Below are 19,524 nucleotides of genomic sequence, written 5' to 3'. Positions count from 1 at the left end.
AGCCCAGCCCAGCCCAGCCCCTGCCATGGCCTCCCAGCCCAGCCCAGCCCAGCCCAGCCCCTGCCATGGTCTCCCAGCCCAGCCCAGCCCCCACACTGCTCTCTTCCAGCTGTTTTGAGTAGGCACATACAATGTTTACATCTCATTTATAAATCATTCATGATGCATGGCTTCATGGTTTTCCCGGAGTTTGCCACCGATAAAGGCTCTGCTGCAAGGGAGCCAGGAGTAAGTATGTCTGTAATTTAATTATTTCCATAGGCTCCAGAATGCAGCCTGAAACACGCATGTGAATTTGGCGAACCTCTGAGAGCCCCAGACATTCCTAGGGTATCACGAAGAGGTGGTGAGTGTGGGGTTTGGGGGAGTCCTGTGAAGAACACGGTGGCCAGGGTGCATCTCGCTCCTCATGGTGGCTCCGATGACCACTGACAGAAAGCCCCGCTACCCGCGCAGACCAGCCGTCCTGTGCTTGTCATCCCGGGCTGTGGCTTTCCACTGGGGACACCTCCCCTGGCTGCCCCCGACTCCCATTAGCTCTGAGGAGGGGGCGGGGGGGGGATGTCACTCCTGCGTCATGGCCAGCCACGGCTCCTGCGCGTGTGAGCTGTCTTCTGGAAGCTCAGGCCTCACAGCAATTAGAAGAGGAGCAAAATGAAAACATCTTCATGTGCAGCACCAGGCTGCCCCACGTCCCCTGCGTCTGCACACGGGGCATCTGAACAGCAGCTGCGACCTGGCTGGCTCCCGCACACGGGGCACCTGAACAGCAGCTGCGACCTGGCTCCCGCACACGGAACATCTGAACAACAGCCGCGACCTGGCTCCCGCACACACGGGGCAACTGAACAACAGCCGTGACCTGGCTCCCGCACACAGGACATCTGAACAGCAGCTGCGACCCCCGCACATGGGGCACCTGAACAGCAGCCGCGACCTGGCTCCCGGTCATGCTCAGGCCAGGTTTAGGGGCTTTGAGACACAGGCTCTGCAAAGTCTTCAGGATGATTCGGGCGTTTGCTTTCTGGCGGGGTTGCGGTGTGTTCTCCCTTGTGTTGGACGTGTTGTTCACGGGGCTGGGCGGGCGTCTTCCACTTGGTGCTGTCACCAGTTTTGTGGGGATGACTCGTGAAGGAGGTCACAGACCCGTCAAGTGGGTGGAGGAGGAGAGGGGTGTGAGGCTGCCGGCGCCACGCTGGCATCCACGCCACAGGGCGACAGGTTCTGTGCGTTTCAGTCTCCACACAGAGAGGAGGAAAAGACTGCCCCAGAGGGAGCATTAACAGCGGCTGCCCGGGAGGTGGCCGGGGGTGGATGGAGCCATGGTGTCATCCTGCAGGGGGCCCAGGCCTGGCTGGGGGACACCGTGAGAACGCGTAGCCCCCTAAGGTCTGAGCGGGTCTCTTACAGAACCCAAGTCGTGGTTCCAGCTGTGTGGCAGGATGGCACATGTGCTATTCCCAAATCATCACTGTTTAGGTTTTCAAGAAAACAGAGTTTTATCTTTGCACAGGGTTTCACAGCTAATGAAGCAATTTTCAATACACAACCCAGCCCTTTTAGCTATTGTTGAGGTACGTATTTTACTGTCTGTCAGTCAATACAGGACAGAATCTACAAGAGGCAAGCCACTTGGCATATTTAAGAAGTGTTACTTGAATCTGGACAACAAGTAGACATAACTAGAGCTTTCCTGGCTACTGTCTATTCTAAAATTGCAACCCACAAAACCAACCTCATTATGATATACAGATTCACAAAAGCAACGCCTATGTGATATACAATGTGTGTTTACTAAGACCCGATCTCACAGTTCTCTAAAGGGCCCCGAGTTAGAGTAAGTTTAGCACTTTCATCACGCAAGGGCAGAGAGGGACCTGAGAATGCTCCGGGCTCCGTTTGCAGAAGGACCAGCCGGCCGGCCGGCACGTGCCGACAGGAGGAACCCAAGCGAAAAATGACCACGTTGTGGGGTGAGCGCTGGATGGCACAAAATTACCTTATTCTCCTAACCAGCCCTCCATGAAATTGTACAGACTTCCAGAAGAAGAGACAAATTAAATTCCCAACGCAGGGGAAGCAAGTTGAGATGAAGATATCAGGGAGGCCGTGGCTCGCCGTGGCTGGTGTGGGAAGAGGGCCGGCCCAGCGTGACCCCACAGGCTGCCTGTTCCGAGCAGGAAAACCCCCCGAGCCGTGTTACATGTACATTTTTGCTGGATGATGAGCCACATATATAAGAAGATGGATGATAACAAAACAGGTGTTCTGAATTTTTAGAATTAAGTCTCCATTTCTAAAAACAAAAGTCTTGGGGCTGGAAGGTGGCTCAGTGGTAGAGTGCTTGCCTTGAATGCTCGAGGCCCTGGGTTCGATTCCTCAGCACCACATATGCAAAAAGAAAAAAGCCAGAAGTGGCACTGTGGCTCAAGTGATAGAGCGCTAGCCTTGAGCTGAAGAGCTGAGGGACAGCGCCCAGGCCCAGAGTTCAGGCCCCACGACCGGACCCCCCCAAAAAAGTCTTGATTACCTGCTAGTTCAATAATTCACAGAAAAATTCAGTAAAATGAGGATATGGAAGAGGGATTCTGCAAAGCAAGCAGAGACACGAAGAGCTGGGAGTGGCCCCGCCAGGGACCGGTCCTGCCCACAGTCTTTCACCTTCCCAAGCCCTTGTTGAGGGAGCAGGAAGATTGACTTTCCTCCCCGTCTGCTCATGGTGCATGCTAGCATCATGTTAGCATACTAACATTACAGTCACAGCTCCCACCATTCAATACACTATAGATGTGTCCTTCATTCCAGAGCGTTACCATTTAAAACAAGGGGCTGTTGTTTTGTTGTTTTGTTTTTGCAATGACTTTGTCCATCTATTTGGTTTTCTGGTGTTGACTTCACTCAAAAGTTCTCAGAGGCCCTACTGCAATGTCACGGGAAATCAGGAAGTTCTGCCCAATTCCATAGAACGAAGTGTGCACTGGCTCTCAGATTCCCTTGAGCCGAATGATGGATGGGCCTCCGTCAGGAAGAAGGAGCTGCCACAGAGAGGATCCGACAGTGAGTGGGAAACTATGACGGGTGCTACAGCCTCCTTTCTGCCTTGCGTCCAGTTCCCGCAGGGAAGACCCTCCCTTTGCTCCTGAGGGCATGGACCCCGGTCTGCAGGGAGGAGGAGCAGCTCCCTTTGCTCCTGAGGGCATGGACCCCGGTCTGCAGGGAGGAGGAGCAGCTCCCTTTGCTCCTGAGGGCATGGACCCCGGTCTACAGGGAGGAGGAGCAGCTCACTGAAGCACCGCAGGAGCGGAAGGCTCTGCCAGGCACATCCACCCCCCACTGGGAGCTCAGGGAGACAGCATTGCTTCAGCCGCTACTCCACTGCCTGGTGGTCTATGGTGTCCCTCGTCATTTCCCAAGCCACAAGTGGAGACCGGAGTTACCGTGAGAACACCCAGGTGCAAATAAACAGCTTGAATGATGCCTGGAAAATCATCCCATGAATTGGTCAGAAGTCCTCCAAGCCTGAGGGCATTGCCTTTAGTGAATATTGAGTTCCAAGTGGAGCTCAAGGTGAGGGATATTCTGGCCACTAATGTGTCCAGCTATCTTCAACTAAAGTGTACTGATGTTGTATTGTAAGCTTGGCTTATCCACAGATTTATTAAGCAGAGTTTTATCCAAGCATGGTAAAAAATATTTTCTAAAAAAATCAAAAGAAGCCAGGCAGCGGTGGCTCACGCCTGTAATCCTAGCTACTCAGGAGGTTGAGATCTGAGGATGATGGTTCAAAGCCAGCCTGGGCAGGAACGTCTGTGAAACTACCATCTCTAATAAACCACGCAGAAAACCGGGAGTGGCACTGTGGCTCAAGTGGTAGAGCGCCCGCCTTGAGCTGAAGAGCTGAGGGACAGCGCCCAGGCGAGTTCAAGCCCCACGATGGACAAAAAAAGAAAAGAAATTCCACAAACAAAAATGTTAAGTGTACAGCAACCCTGCACAGCTCATTTGTGTAATGTGCAGAAGCGATGGAGTGGCAGTTGGAGATGTGTGTCGCATGGCTTTGTCATTATGGGAAAAATGAAATATTCTTCTGAGACACGCACGATGGGAAGCTCTAAGATCCTCGTCAGTCTGGCTGCCGCCGGGTGGCGGTCCTCCTGGGATCCCAGGCTACCGATAGCTCCCCGAAGCTCCGCACAGGACCCCGTACCTTCATGACAACTTGCTAGCCACACCATGTATAAATATGTACACGCACATATAAAGACACCGAGGCATACTATCCACTTATCCGTACTTCATCAGCCCAGGTATGCATGGCCTATCCTAAAAGGCTCACACCACATTGTCAACAGGAACAATATCTACATGCAAGGTGTGTAGAGCTTTCTACTTGACTGTACCGTTGACCATGATGAGTCTACACAAAGAGGAACCACCCAGATGAGTGGCGCTCCATCTAAATCGAATGTCCTGGTCTAAGGTCCATCTTGGCGGCACTGAAGGAATTCTTTTTATGGTCCTGGCTTAAAGCTGGTCAAGAAGTGGGATATTGATGTACTCGCAAAAGGAGGACACACACAGCCTGTGATGGTCTCTGCTTCTCTGTCCAACGCCCCCTGCTCTGCCACTTAGGAGGGTTCATCTCCACAGAGCCTTCGCCCTCATCTGCGGGGTAAACACGCCAACTCCAAGGACTAGCATTGATACCCGTAAGTTTGTCTGATATGGAGCAAATACTCAGTAATATTACTATTCAATACAATCTTTTGAAAATACACTATTCCAATAATTCTTTAGGAGATGATATTTGGATTAAAAGAAGAGTTTAATATATGGGCTACAATTCTGTGTCCTTAGATCTCTAGTGTGTGCATCTATATTATATTTGCTTCCTCTTCATGTAATGCTTGCTTCTGTAAAAATACTGATATATGTATATATACACACACACATACTCAATGGAACAGTTATATGACAATGATTTAAGCAGAAAATGAAAACTTTAGAGAACACATGAATATTCCTGTGCAGGGCACTAGGGCCCTGCTGCTTCTGAATGGTATCATGCTTCTTCTAGACGACACAGCAAGGTGAAATGCTTAACAAGATCATGGAATTCAGAAGTGCTGACTAGCGAGATGGGAGGGAGACACCAGCTACCACGAGCGAGCGCCGTGGAGGCCCCGGAGGGGGGGGGACCCGCCCGACAGCTGTAAAGTCCCAGTAAGGGCTGCATGATCACCAAGCACGTGCTGCTCCCAGTAAAGGAAGCCGACTGAGAGCAGGCAGCAGCTCTCTGCTGTTCTGCAACTACTCTGCGAGACGAATTCAAAATAAGCACTTGGAAAACTAAGGAGGGAGCCGAAGTTCACCCCTCTGTTGGCTGGTGGCAGGTGTGTGGAAGGTTTGACTTCAGGGAGTCTGTTGTTTGAGTTGTGCCACTGCAACCTTCCTCATTAGAGATTAACTATACATCAAGTCAATTATCAATTAAGTGACAAGTTGGGTAAACATTGTAGGTGGTAATCGACCCTTTGAGGGTTCTTTGAAGCTCACTCAGCAACTCCAGCTTCTTTGAAGTCTTGTTTTGGCTTCTGCCACTGACTGATTGGATTGATTTAATAGTGAGTTGTACTGGGTTAATCTGAGCAAAATAATAAAGTGCGGTTACAGGGCTGCTTTTTGGTTTTGGGTTTTGTTTGTTTTGTTTTTCATAGCTAGTGCTCAAAGGGTAGTTGTGCTGGTTAAGAAGATGGAGCCTGTGATTTAGCCTCTCACAGAATCTCTTACATAGCCCCTGGCGGTTTCTAGAAAGCATGTCTCCCTCCAGATGTTCTTCACATTACCTTCTGGGGTTCACATATGGAAGCAGACAGCAGAAGAGTCTTTGGCAGGATGTGGGCAGGTGTCCTGTGGAGGAGGGGAGGCCCACCGAGGGGAGCGGGGGGTGGGGGGGAGGAGGGATGAAGAGGCTGTCTGCAGGAGGAGAGCCTGAGCAGCAGGCCCACTGTTGTCTCTGACTCCACGGCAGATGTGGAGCTGTCCTGTGCTTCAGGCTCCATCTCCACGTTCCAACACGCACGCTCATTCCTCCCTTGCCTAGGACACACACACGCAAGCCACGTAGCAGACGGGTGCAGGCTATTCTTGTTATGAAAGTGTCTTTTAAAGCTGGAACTTGCTCTTCCGCCTGTTTTATTCTAAGACAGTAGAACCTTAACCCTTCCACAATCATGTCTCAAGTTAGACATCATAGTAGGCAAACTCTAAGGTGAAATTAAATTAATTTCCATTCTTCCTTGTACTTCTAGAGCTATGAATTGCTTATATGCAATACCACTAAATCACTTCAGAAAAAAACAAAACAAAACAAAGCACCTGGATGATTTTGCTGTTAGGTATTTTTAATTGCATGAAAAAAATCATAGTTACTAGACATAAAGTGAACTAGAAATTAGATTTTTCTAGTAGAGTAGCGCAGGGAGGAAGCCAACATGGATAAAACTAAGATCTAAGTGAAGGTCACCCAGAATCGCGATGTACGTGGGGAAGATGGAGTGGAGTCACCGGACCACCCCCCAGGCAATGGACAATGACTTTGCTCTTGGCACCATTCCCTGCTTTGGGACTTGCCGGACTATTGTCATAGTAACTGACGTAACAGGTAGTTCACTTGGTAATTTGGCTCCAACTTTAATGGAAATAAAGATAATCCTATTATTGTTCCTTGTGATTTTTCCAAGTAGCTTCTACTTTGAGTGCCCTTGCTTGTGTATCCTGGCTTTTCAAAACCGATTATTGCAAAATTACATGTGTGACTTCTCACTCCACTCATGACCATTAACACGGGGCTCCTGTCTCGGCAATGTAACCTTACATTTGAGAAGAGGTCACATCTACCCTCCTCCATGTTTTCCTTGCAATTCTAGGATGGGTAAATCTTTTAAGTATACCAATTTGGTCCATTAAACATTTCAGAGAGTGTCAGTAAAATAATAGTCTTTTAAAGATAAGCCATATCAAATGCATTTGTATAAATCTTCAAAGAGTGTTTCAAATTATTCTGTTTTATACGTAAAATGTGTCCTTTGGGGGTGTTTTTGATGATTACCCAGGAAACCATCTCTTACTTTTTGGCCTCCCTCCACTGAAGCATAATTGGATGAAGCGATTTCCATTTAAAAGTTGTACGACTGTAGTTGTGTCAAAACAACACTTGTTCTAATTGCAATAAGCACTAAGTGCACAGCTCTTTGTCTTCACTGACCCTCGGCTGATGGAGCGTGAGCTGCTAAGTTACTCTGCAGCTGCTCTGCTTCTCCTGGGCCAGTTATCTGTGTGAGGCTTAGGGACGGTCCTGGATGGAGGTAGCTCCGTCACTGAGGGGACATTGCCCAGCTGGCACCCCTGTGGCTGAGCTTGGGGCTCACACTCAGGCAGCTCTGTGTGTGATCTCGCGTCCTTTGTGCATCTTGCTTTACTCCTCCACAGAGTCAATAAGGTCATACGAGTCTACAACAATACTCACAACCTTACAGATCTTTTGTGCCCAGCAAACAGGGCCATCTGATTCATCGTAGGAATACAGACAGGAGTACAGCTTTGCAAAGCCTACTAAGAGGTATTCAAAGAGAACAGGATAGGCCAACAGGCAGCAGGGTTTATTCGATCAGGAGTGAATAGGATCAAAGCTTATGAGGTTTGTGAGCTCAAAAGTCGCTCTGTCCTATCCAGGGGGCATCCAGAGCTGGGAAAGGCCTTCCCCTTGGAGTCCAGGCCCACGGAGAAGGCTGCCCTCCTGGCTGGGCCTGCTGACCCTCTCCCCGTGACGATACTCCCCACGGCTGCTCTTGGACCCTGGCTGTGCTAGGCCCTTTGGCACTGCAGACAGACTCACGTTTCAGCCGGCTGAGAGCTTTCCTACACGCTTTCTAGGATCTACCCCTAAATTCATTTAGAGATACGTGAGTAAGAGAAGGCTAAAGGCAGAGATTAAGGAGAGGGAACAAGAGGGTACTAGAGATGAGGAGAGGGATGGGGAAACTAGGGAAAGCCATGTCCTCTGCCTTCCTAGATCCATTGGTGACAATGCATTGAAGGCCGTGGTGTGTGTGTGTGTGTGTGTGTGTGTGTCTGTGTTTATGTGTGTGTCGTGTTTGTGTGTACATGTGTTTTGTGTATTGCTGTGTTTGTGTATGTGTTTTTGTGAATTTGTGAATTTGTGTGTGTGTTTGTGTGTTTATATGTGTGTCTGTGTTTGTGTATACATGTGTTTTGTGTTTTTGTGTTTGTGTGTATGTTTTTGTGAACTGTGTGGGTGTTTGTATATGTGTGTGTTTATGTGTGTGTCTGTGTTTGTGTGTACATGTGTTTTGTGTATGTTTGTGTGTTTGTGTGTATGTTTTTGGGAATTTGTGTGTGTGTGTGTGTGAAAGAGACGTTGTCATTGTTTTCCCCCAGCCTCCTCTCATCTTCATTGGCACCTCTCCTGGGTTTATCTAATTTTATTTCATCGATGTTGGCATCTGCATCCTAATCACGTTCATTCTCTTCCTTATATAAACTTTGTTTGAACAAAACAATGACCGGAATTGAGGGACACGAACACAACTGACCACAGTTCTTTACCTCTCTCCCCAGCACACGAGGCTGGCCTGGCCAGCAGCATGTGCACAATGCCCACACACGGCCGCCTCTGACATCCCTCCCCTAATTGTCAGAGGCTGATTGGCCATAACTTTTCTACTTCAACCATTTTCTGGTAAAGAAAACCAGGCGGTGTATAAGTTAGAGGAGTGTTATGTCCCCTGATTCTCTCACAATGACAGACAGAAAACAGGCACTCAAGAGAAGCTTAATATAAGATGTTTTTTAAAGAGAGCCTCTCCTTTTACAAACAGGCTTGCCCAAGGTTGCAATGTTATTCCTGGCAGAACTCAGGTGGCAGCTAGGTTAATCCTCAGATCCTTGGGTCAGCATTTATTCTCATTAAGTCTCATCTTCAACAATGGGGAATGAATCACAATTCCAACATATGTTTGAGAATTTAAAGTTAAAACTCAGTAAAATCAGACATCAAGTATACTTCCCTGTCTGAAGGTATTATTCAAGTTGAATAAAACTTTCAAAAAAGACAAGGAGGTGAAGGTATAGTTTTGTTTTCCTTCTCTAATTGTAATACTATTTAATCTAAGGGAAAAACCACATTTAATTGAAGACTGTTTCCGTGAATCTGAGTCCTGCCCTTTGTGTCTTGTGGGGGGAAACGGTAAAGTTCAATTCGGTTGGACAGTAATTGGCTTAAAATGGACAGAGGAATTTACAGGAAGTTTCATATTTGACATCTTTTATCCTCTAGCTTTTGTACTAAAATAGCAGTCTGAGGCTGGGGAAATGTGTATAATCGCTCTGGCTGTTTCCCCTTCCGCCCCTCAGTGGCCAGGCCTTGCTGTGATCCTCTTCTGCTAGGAAGATGCTTATACATTTTTGCAAGTGGCTCGCAGCTCACCAGAGGCGGCAGGTTTAAAGCACGGAACCATCAAATAATTAAAACAAAAGAGTCCGAATCCCAGCATCAAAATTACGAGGGAAGTCTTTGGATGTCTTCTCTTTCATGGCTACCTTTTGACTAGTACTTGAACCCAGGGACAGAAGTGCTGTGGGATCCTACCGTGAGGCCCTGCAGGGCACACTGTGCGAGGCCTGCTCCCGCCTGTCTCTGCCGCTGCCCGGTGGACAGCCCGCTCTTCGGATGGACTCAGCCACGCGTCCGTTTAGTGTGGTGCTACCTGGATTGCTTCTGATGTTCCCATAGCTACAGGTGCCTCTCCTCACCCTTATCACAAGCTGGTGTACCAGGTTCTCAGAGGAAAAGCACACGGCATCCTGTCCCCAGAAACTCAGTCACTACGTGCCAACAGGAAGTAAAGATAACCCTTCTTCTACAAATGGCGACTCTACCCCATCAGCCCCAGACCAGCTCCAGATCTAGCCTCCCTCTCTCTTGCTCTGATTCTGCTATGAGGGAGCACAGCAGTGCAGACAGCACCAAACACCAGGATACAGACATCTCCGAAAGCCTGGCACGCATCAGAGTAGTCAGAGAAGGAGGGGACCGCGGGAACCTCAGGTCAGCCAGTGAACGGACAGTGGAAGCACCCGCTGAGCCTGCTGCACCCCGAGAAACGGCGCTCCCAGGACTTACCATATGGATGGAGCTTCTGTGCCGCTGATCTCCAGGAAATCGTACCCTTCCTCCAGCTGGAAGTCGGTGAAGACCAGGGCGATGGTGTCCCCCGGCTCGGCCAGCACGGTCCAGGTGCAGTCGGCATTGTTGTCGTACTCGGAGGGGAAGTGCGGGCTGGAGATGGAGCTGCTGGTCCCACGCAGGGTGCCGCCACAGGCGCCCTCGGCTGCAGGGAGAGAGAGGAGGTCAGCCCAACCCTCACGGCCTGAGTCGCTCACCAACCGCCCTCTGCAAGGCTCACGATCGAGACAATCCAGAAACCCTCTTCTGCTTGTCTCACTTGGTTCTAGGAACCGTTCATGGCACGGTTAACCGAGGAGCCATGTGGAGAGGGAAGGACCGACCCTGGCTCCCTGGAGTGGGTTAAGGGTCAACACATCAGTCTGATAACAGAGAGTGAGAGGAGAGCTGTGTTCTGTCATTCTGAAAGGGATGGTAGACAAGGCGACATGGTATCAATATTTACTAGGGATTCATTTAACTGTACACACACACAACATGCAATACATCTACCCATGTGACTATCTCCCTAATGATCTCACAGTACACATAAGATCATTAACACAATGCAACCTTTTCTGTCTGATTTGATTGTAAGCGCAAGAACAGATGCAAAACAAGTAACGCTTGTAATATGTAAAGTTAAAACATGCCGCTCCTGACAGACTTGCATCGATCAGCATCCATGCTATGGGGGAGCAGGAACTATATTCAGTCAAATCCAGCTTGTGACAAATCCAGCTTTACAAATCAGCATGGCATACCAAATTCCTTTCAAGGTTTCAGAGGGAGAATTACTGATGTTGAATTCCTCTAAATATTTGCAAGAGCAGCCTCTGAGCCGGAGCATGGCTTGTGATTTCCATGTGTCGGCGGATGCATATTTATAGTCATATCATAGTAGTAATAAAGAATATGGGTGACCTGAATAGCAACTCATTTGGGTGTCAGCAGAAGAAAGAAAAGCAAAAATACTCCACAATGCTCACTGAAGTGAAAAATCAAATTCCAGAACAACTTCCTTTAGTTCAGAGGGTGTGTATGTGTGGGACCACATTGGTGTTAGCCTTGATAGACCTTTCATTTTGTAATATATTTTATTTTCTAAAACATAACCATTAAACATCTATCCACATAACATTTGAGGAAAGGCCATAAAACACTGTACATATAGTGTGTGTGTGTGTGTGTCCACGTTTCCCCTGTGTAGACCAGGCTGCAATCTAGTGTTGAACTCTGGATCCATTTACCTCCTGCTCTCGGGCACTGTAATCACAGGTGTGTACCACTGTGCCGTGCTCCGTTCCATAACCAATATTTCTGATAAGCAAATTAGAAAAATAATGTAATAGTTTTCAAACATGCTTATAAACATGCTCTACCTCAACATTTATTTATCTACTGAAAACATATTGTTTAACTGTAAATTAATGAGTTGGGGAATTATACTTTGAAATTCTGATTTGGTGAATTTATCTCTCATTTTATTCTAGAGGTAGCATAGTACATTTCTCCACAATGATGAAACATTTACTGAGTGGAATGGAAAGTTTTATCTTAATATCTTAAAGAGTAACAGGGACCAATTCAGTAATGACAGACGTCTGGAGTGATGGAAAAGGGCATTATTTATTAAAATGTATTGTAATAATGGGATAAAAATTTGAAAACTTAGAGTACCATACAAATATATTTTATATAAAACAAAATAATTTCGTGTATGACATATGGCTACATCAACACAATAAGATATAATGTGTGACTGCCAATAAACAAAATGAAAGCTATTATTGGGTAAGCCAGAGAAGTTAAACAAAATTTGTATCTTTGTAACTTTTCCTTTCTGATCCACATAGGCCGATAAGAACGTCACAAGATTCTATCTCTATGAAATAAAGCGTAGAATGAGGTTTGAAGCCACTCTCAGGGGCTGTTATCATAATGCACATTCCATAAATTATCTAGGAAACTCAGAAGGATCACTATTTGTTTTTTCACTTTAGCAGACATGGCTGGTCACTTCAAGAAAGCAGGTCTTGAGGGAATTGCAATGGATTGTTTTGAACAGTACTCTCCACGGTCTTCTGAGGTTCAGGACTGACAGCGCCTCACAGCCTGCCAGCACCACGGACAGCTCCCAGTTCACCCAGGCTCCCACCCCCCACTGGAGCACGTGACCCCTGCAATGAATGAAGTACTGTAAGTAGGAAACTGTAAATAAACTGGCTCCACATGCGCGATTCAAAGTCCATTTCTGCAAGATGCCTTAGAAAAGCATAGGGAAGTAGAGTGCATGCCTCTCTGTATTTCAATTCATTTTAGAGTCTTCCCCCTGAGTATGCACAATCTATAAACATGAAAACTGGCTGCCCTTGTTGAATGTCTCTAATGGGTGCTCTGGAACTTCTGTGTGGTAGAGTTGGGGGTGGCAAATCAGAGGGAAGTGCGTGGGATTTGGCTCCCACACCAAATTGTTATCAAAACAACTAGTTTTTAAATGTTTCCTATCTGGATTTTTTTTAATCTTGCATTTTGAAGGAAATGTTCAGCTAATGGAAATTTGAATTAGTCCAAGTTTTAGTTGATCCCAGCAGAAGGTAAGATTTTTAAAGGGAGCTGTACTGAATCTGCTGATTTCTGACTGAGAGGATCTGACATCACACACGGGCCGTGAGAACCGTGCCGCTTGTATGTGCCCTGAAGGGATTTCAGCCGTGAGAAAAGTTTACCGTCAACTTTTAAAAATATCTCTTGTGTGGGTATAAACTTTGCTGGGAATCTATCTTACCAACACAATTCAAAATATAGAGCAGAACATTATTTAGAAACAAGACTTTTCCACGTCTGTCATAAATGTGGAAAGCATCCGAGCACGCAGAACGGACGGATCATGAACTGCAATCTGGCGTGGCCACGCTGCGCCCTCTGTGCTACCTGAGCAGCCCCGGAATCGCCCAGGAAGTCTCTGAGTCACCGCCTCGCGCTGGCAGACACGGGGCACACGCCTGGGAGCACAGTCCCATCATTACTTTTAAAACCTGGGATGGAGACGAGAAATACGGGCCGTGCACAATCCTCGTGAAGTGTGCGACATGGAGAGCGCCAGCAGCCTGCGCCACCTCGGGGCGGCAGCGACAGCTCCAGCGGGCAGGCTGGAGTCCGGGGGGTCTCGGGTCTGCCATCGGGCGCTGCCAGCAGCTCTGGAGGCCCTATTGGGTGGTTCTTGCTTTTCCTTTGCCGCAGTTTGGTTCCCTGGGAGACGGAACTGTGGGTGTTGGGTAGTGGTAGCAGGCATTCACTAACCATGGAAAGATAACTGCTGTTCCTCTAAGGCACAGCATGGCCGCCACACCATAGCGGTGCAACTACGTATGGACGTGTACATGGGCTTGAACCTCAGTGTCTGCAGCTTCAGGCAACACTCAAGCACACCCTTCCCCTGGTTCCAGTCCCTATTTTCTGTGGTGAAATGAAGAGTCCTCACCCCTCACCAAGCGGTCTAAATGGGGCCATTCCCCCAGCATCTGCTTAGGCTCTCCCGGGGCTGGTGAAGGCTGGGACGAGAGTCGCCACCTCAGCCCCGACCCTTCCGTCCCCACACCCTACCCCACCACCTTTGTGTCCACCACAGAATTAGCCTTCCTTCCTCTGCATTCTGCCTCTGCGAGCAGGCTGGTCTCCCGGGTCACTCTGACCCCCACCTCCCACTCCCTCACGGGCAGACAGGTCTTTGCGCTGACACGTCGGAGCCTTCCGCTGGCTCCGCTGAAATCCAAGGTCCGTTACCACCGCAAGTTAATTCCCACATTTCAGCCATTTTATTCTCTTGGGGAAACCCAGACGTGTTGTGCAGATGCTGGAACTCCGCAGTCCTTGAAGAGGGTCCTAGCCTGGTCCAGGCCCCACCCACCCTCCAGGCAGCAAGGGTCCCGGCCTGGTCCAGGCCCCACACACCCTCCAGGCAGCAAGGGTCCTGGCCTGGTCCAGGCCCCACACACCCTCCAGGCAGCCCGGGGCTGTGTACCTCCGTGTGGACACGGCCACTTCCAGACCACTCCCTGCCCTTCCTACTGAAGACCCCAGCGCTTACTCTCTTATCCTCAGACTCCAGAAAACACTTCCAGTTACCTATAGCGTTTGCACTTTTCCAGTTACGTATAGCTTCTGCTCTTTAACTTGACTATTTTAACTTCTGCTCACTGTCACATTTTCTAACTCTTGTCTCCTCAAGACTTTTGCCTTCATTATTGCTGCTCTCAAAGTCAGCAAAGAGAGTCTTTGGATAACTGGGCCACTCAGCTCACCTCTGACGTCTGTCACCAACCAGACACCAAGGGGACAGGCACACTCATTTCCATCATCGCTGTTCAGGGCCTTGTCACCAACCAGAGACTTTTCCCTCAGGAGCTCTTTTGCAAGCCTCATTTGCAGAACGACGTATCCTTGTCTGGATAACACTTCATGTGAGCGCAGGAGCTGCCATACGTATATGAATGGTACAGAGACACTCGGTGCCCTGACCTTCCACCCGCTGCATGTCCTCCCCTCAGCCTTCCTGGCCTCCTTTCCCACCTCCCCATCCTCGAGTCTCCTCACCACCATTTCTGTCCCTCCTTGCATATCCCAAGAGAACACAGGAGACCCTTCAGATCCAAGCTAAACTAGCTCTACCTGTGCTCCAGGGTAGGTAAACATTACTAGAGAATAACCAAAAGCAAATATGTGCTAACGAGTTAACTTTATGATATTGAATTGGCCCAACAGTCAAACCGTCTGACTTCTGAGTTTTCATAGGTGCCGATATACTGTGACTGTACTGGAAATCTAAAGGTGGCTCAAACAACATTTAGTGTAATACTAATGCCATTAAACTACAAGAGAATGAAGAGGAATACTAAAATAAAAACTTACTTTAATTGTGGCAAAATTAATATGGCACAGGAAATCGGTTCTGTAATTTGGCAAAACATAGGGACATTTCTTGGAGCTAAATCCTTTCAACATGAAGGAAGACAAAAGCAACACTGCATGAACAGAACTATTTATTGTAGCATTGTGTACAGAAGTAACACTGGAAGCACAGATTACACTTTGTGATGGGGAGAGATAACCATCAGTGTAGCATTGAGGATAAGACTATACCAACTGGAGTTGGAATGCTTGTGATGGAAGGCTCATCTCAGAAGGAGAATGCCAAAGGAATGTGTTGAGTCTGCAGCTCCCTCACCCCAGGTCTTCCATGGCAGCAATCACAACCCCAATGCCAACAGAGGTGTGAAACGCTGAGTAAAATCACCTCGTCTTTATCAGGCCTCTTTGTGAGACTTAAAGCAATATCAGCGAAACTTAAAGTTGGGGACCCAGCGCTTAAAAGAAAATAGCTTGTCAGAACTGTGCTGTCTAGCACCTGACAAAGTTAGAACTGAATGAGAAAGTCCTCACCAATAAGCATTGGATTGCTAGCTGGTACAGGATGGACACACACCGAGGTACAGTGCGTTTCACAGCTGTAAACCCAGTATTGTACAATGTACAGAAAACGAATGGATGAATACCATACTTATTCACCCAACCAAAGATAACTGGCTAGAGGCCTGTGATTATGGTCTAAGCTTGTTAAGAGCTTATAATTAATGAGATAACATAAACAGCACGTTTAGAAGAAAGTCGGTGCCAGAGCGAAGAAGTGAAATGTGGAGATGAGGTACAGTTTAACATTCATATTTTTTCCTGTAGTTTCTTTTTCAACTTTGGTAGGATTTACTTTGCAGTTGATTGCACAGTGTGCAGGGAAAGAACTTGAAATTAAATTGTCAAAAATGGCTCCACCTTAATTTGAAGCCGGGCCTCCTGGATGAAGCCTGCCCTGTGTATGGTCAGTGTCACTCAGCATTGCTCTGTCCTGACGTGATGAACACCGCACCAGGTGGCATCTGCAACACGACTGATAAAACACAACTGGACTTTACAGTATCACAGGTTCCTAAGCTTCTATCGTGGGCCTAGGTGTGAGGTCTGCTGCTCCTTACAGCTCCATCTTTCTGTCTTTTCCTCCTTTCCATCCAGAGCTGCAGAATGCCTGCAATTAGAAGCCTCAGTGGATACTTTCTACAGCCGTGGAAAGAGATGTATTGTCATCTGCAGTCACATTGTGTGATGTTTATCAAGTAAAGGAATCCTTGGAATCTGGTGCCTCTGAAAGAAGCCTGGACACACAATGTCTAGAAGGTTGTTTAAAAGAGGGCCCTGACATTGCTTCTGGCTGTGTTTAGTGGCATTGTTCTCCTATCTTTGACGCTTCCAAGATCACACAGTTGATCCTAAAACTTAAAAAAAAAAATCAGTCAACTCTTATAAAAATCAAAATAGCCATCACATCCTACATCTCAGTGTTTCCACACAGTTAGGTGAGTATGTATCCTCAATGAATATGCACACACAGACAGAATCCTGGGTTTGATGGTTATTGAGTAAGCAGACTCTGTTTCCACCGGAACTCCAGGGCTGTTGATAGTCCATGGTTTGCAGATCAGATTTCTGGTCAGACCCAACCAAACAGACTAAAAACAACAACATTTCCTTCTGCAAATGCCTCCTCCACAAAGGCGGAATGTGGAGGTGAAGTCAGAAAAGAGGAGTTAAAAATGGGTCTGATCATCTACTTCATCTGTAGCTGTGGACACAGTGCCTAACTCCTCAGAGATTTAAATTCATCATTGATGAACTCTTAAGTGCTGACTTTCACCCTGAGAGTAGAACAGGCCAGTATGAAATAGTGCATATCTTCATGGCACCACATCTACCACCTTGTGATACTTCAGTTTAGTGACATTAGTGGCATTCAGATGTGAAGCGTTCTTCTGGTTGTGTCTGTGAAGGTCTTCCAGTAAGACCTGGATGTAACTCAGTGGGCTGGGCGGGAAACCCATGCTCACATGAGCATCGTGCACAGAGGGGAAGCCACTGTGCTCTTGCTAACGCAGCGTTTTCTCCAGCTCTTGGGTGTAGAGTGCTGACTCCCCTTCACACTAAGATCGTCTGGCTGCCCTGTTTCTTCGGGTTGTTCAGCCACAGCACTGGTTTCCTGGCTTTCCACCTGGCAGATGGCCAATTGTGAGTCTCCTCAGCATTTGTGATCATTTAGCCAGTTTTCTGTGATATATCTGTACATATTTGTACATATCTGTACATATTTCTAGAATTATCTATGGATGTTGAGATATATCCTCTTGGTTCTTTCTCTCGAGATGGCTCTAGCCAATATAGAATGTCTAGATTTGATAACTCCACATTCTGTTTGTCCCCTTGTTGAGTGATTCAGTTTCCTAAAAGGGATTCATAGTTCCAAACCAGGAATAGCTTGATAGACAAATCAATCAGTGTGGTCTAGTACACGCATAGAATCAAGGACAAAGATCACAGGATCATTTAAATAGGTGCAGGGAAAGTTAGTGATAATTTTAACATTTCCTTTATAAGATCAATCCTTGAGAAACTAGGCATGAGAGGCTCAAACTCAAAAGAGTAAAGGCCAATCCCACAAGCCAGCATTGTCCCAACCAGGAGAAGATGTTTCTCCTCATCAGGGTAAGACAAGAGCGTCCACTCTCTCAATGCTAATTCAATATAAAGTGTTCCATATCCTAGCCAAAGCAATAAGGCAAGAAAAAGAAATGAAAAGGATCCAAGTAGGAAAACAAGAAGCTAAACTCTTTTTATAGATGATAAACTAGCTGTATATCAAAAACCCTTAGAGCTCATAAACACTTTCAGCAAATATAGGGTGCAAAATCAGAAACTTCTCTGACCATTAATAATCAGCTGCCTGAAGTATTAGCCCCTTGCCTGGATACAGCCTTATCTTCTCCAAAGCAGCAAACCATCAGCCAACTCTGCTCCTTCCAGGCCTTTGGCTTTTCTATTTATTTCATAGGCAGAGAATATTTGTATCATTCAGGTCAAGCATTCCCCTCTTTTTGTTGTTTTTTTCTCAGACATTAGAAAGGTAGGGAAACCATACTACAAAGCTATTGGCAAAGACTCTTAACATGTACAGGGTAATTATCTCTCTCATCTTAGTGTCCAAGGGAGAACAATTACACCTACAGATTCTAGGACAGAACAATTCTCCAAACACAGTGTCCAGGATGGACCAATTCTCCAAACACAGTCTCCAGGACAAAACAGCTCCCTATAGGCATGTCCTAATAAGAACAGCTCTCCACCTACAGACACCAGAGCACAGCAAATCTCCACCTCCAATAAGTGACCTCAAAAAGGTCACGATTTCCTTGGCTGAGTCTCTCACCAAATCATAATAACATATAATATTCATGGCTTGTGAAAGTTAACAAGAAGGACAATTAAATAAAGCAAGCAAACAATGGCATGCCTCCCCATGTGTTGACTCCTAGTGTCCTTTCTCTTTACAGCCAGCAAAGGTGGTGCCACTCTGAGTTTGTGACACCTGAAGACAGGATACTTACGTCTCCACTGCCTGGAAGCTCTCTCCATCTGTGCATTTGTGAAGCTTCCATTGCTGCACTGTATGCTATGTGTGGACATCACCTCTGCCGTACATGCAGACACCACACGCATAGCCCTGTCTTACTCTGTTAGGACAAGTCATTGCATAGCAAAGAAATTTTTCCTTTCCTCCTTAGACCTACTTGCCGGGCCTCTTTGCCTTCTGCTTGGGCTTTCGGCTACTTAATTTCTCCTCTCAACCCAGCTCAGTGACTTCTCATATTGCAAAGAGTACCAATAAGGTACAAAATCTGGAAGAGCTACCAGCGTTAAGACCTTGCTGTCTACAGGAATGTCCTTTCAAACACTTTGCCATTTGAGTCCAGGCACTTACAAATTCCAAAGGTGTGTTCCAGGGTGGAACACACAGCATTATAGCAACAGTATTTAATGGCTGATACTTGGGGCATTTTACTGTGTCCGGCTCTTTGCAAAAACAGTCAACCCGACTTATCTCAAGTAATCTTTTAATAGTTCTAGAAAGAGGAAGTTTCTCACAGATCACAGTGAGACCACAGAGCATAAAAAATAAAGATAATACATTTATGGAAGATGCAGGGCTTAACTGATAGAGTTGGGATCAGCCCCACGCAGCCCCAGGGCCTGAGACTCAGGGCTCACTGTCCCCTGAGGCTTCCCACCCTCATGACAACTAAAACACTGCTCTTCATCCTGTTCTCACGCTGACAGGTAGAATGGCTCCTTCCCAAACCTGCTTTTTCTGTTGAGGACATCATCATCTAGAAACTCTA

At 47.1% G+C, this 19,524-nt stretch overlaps 1 protein-coding gene across 1 annotated transcript in view; it reads right to left on the bottom strand.

Annotated features, from left to right (window-relative positions):
* The window catches only part of LOC105991563 (CUB and sushi domain-containing protein 1-like), an 871,556-nt gene that overhangs the window by 516,925 nt on the left and 335,107 nt on the right, over positions 1-19,524 (bottom strand). Inside the window, exon 5 of the mRNA XM_013024215.1 lies at positions 10,205-10,412. Within this exon, the coding sequence (XP_012879669.1) occupies positions 10,205-10,412 (208 nt within the window). The remainder of the gene's footprint in view (positions 1-10,204; positions 10,413-19,524) is intronic.

Source organism: Dipodomys ordii, unplaced genomic scaffold, assembly GCF_000151885.1.
Source record: "Dipodomys ordii isolate 6190 unplaced genomic scaffold, Dord_2.0 Scaffold74, whole genome shotgun sequence".
Classification (NCBI taxonomy): domain Eukaryota; kingdom Metazoa; phylum Chordata; class Mammalia; order Rodentia; family Heteromyidae; genus Dipodomys; species Dipodomys ordii.
This window is presented reverse-complemented; position numbering and strand designations above follow the sequence as displayed.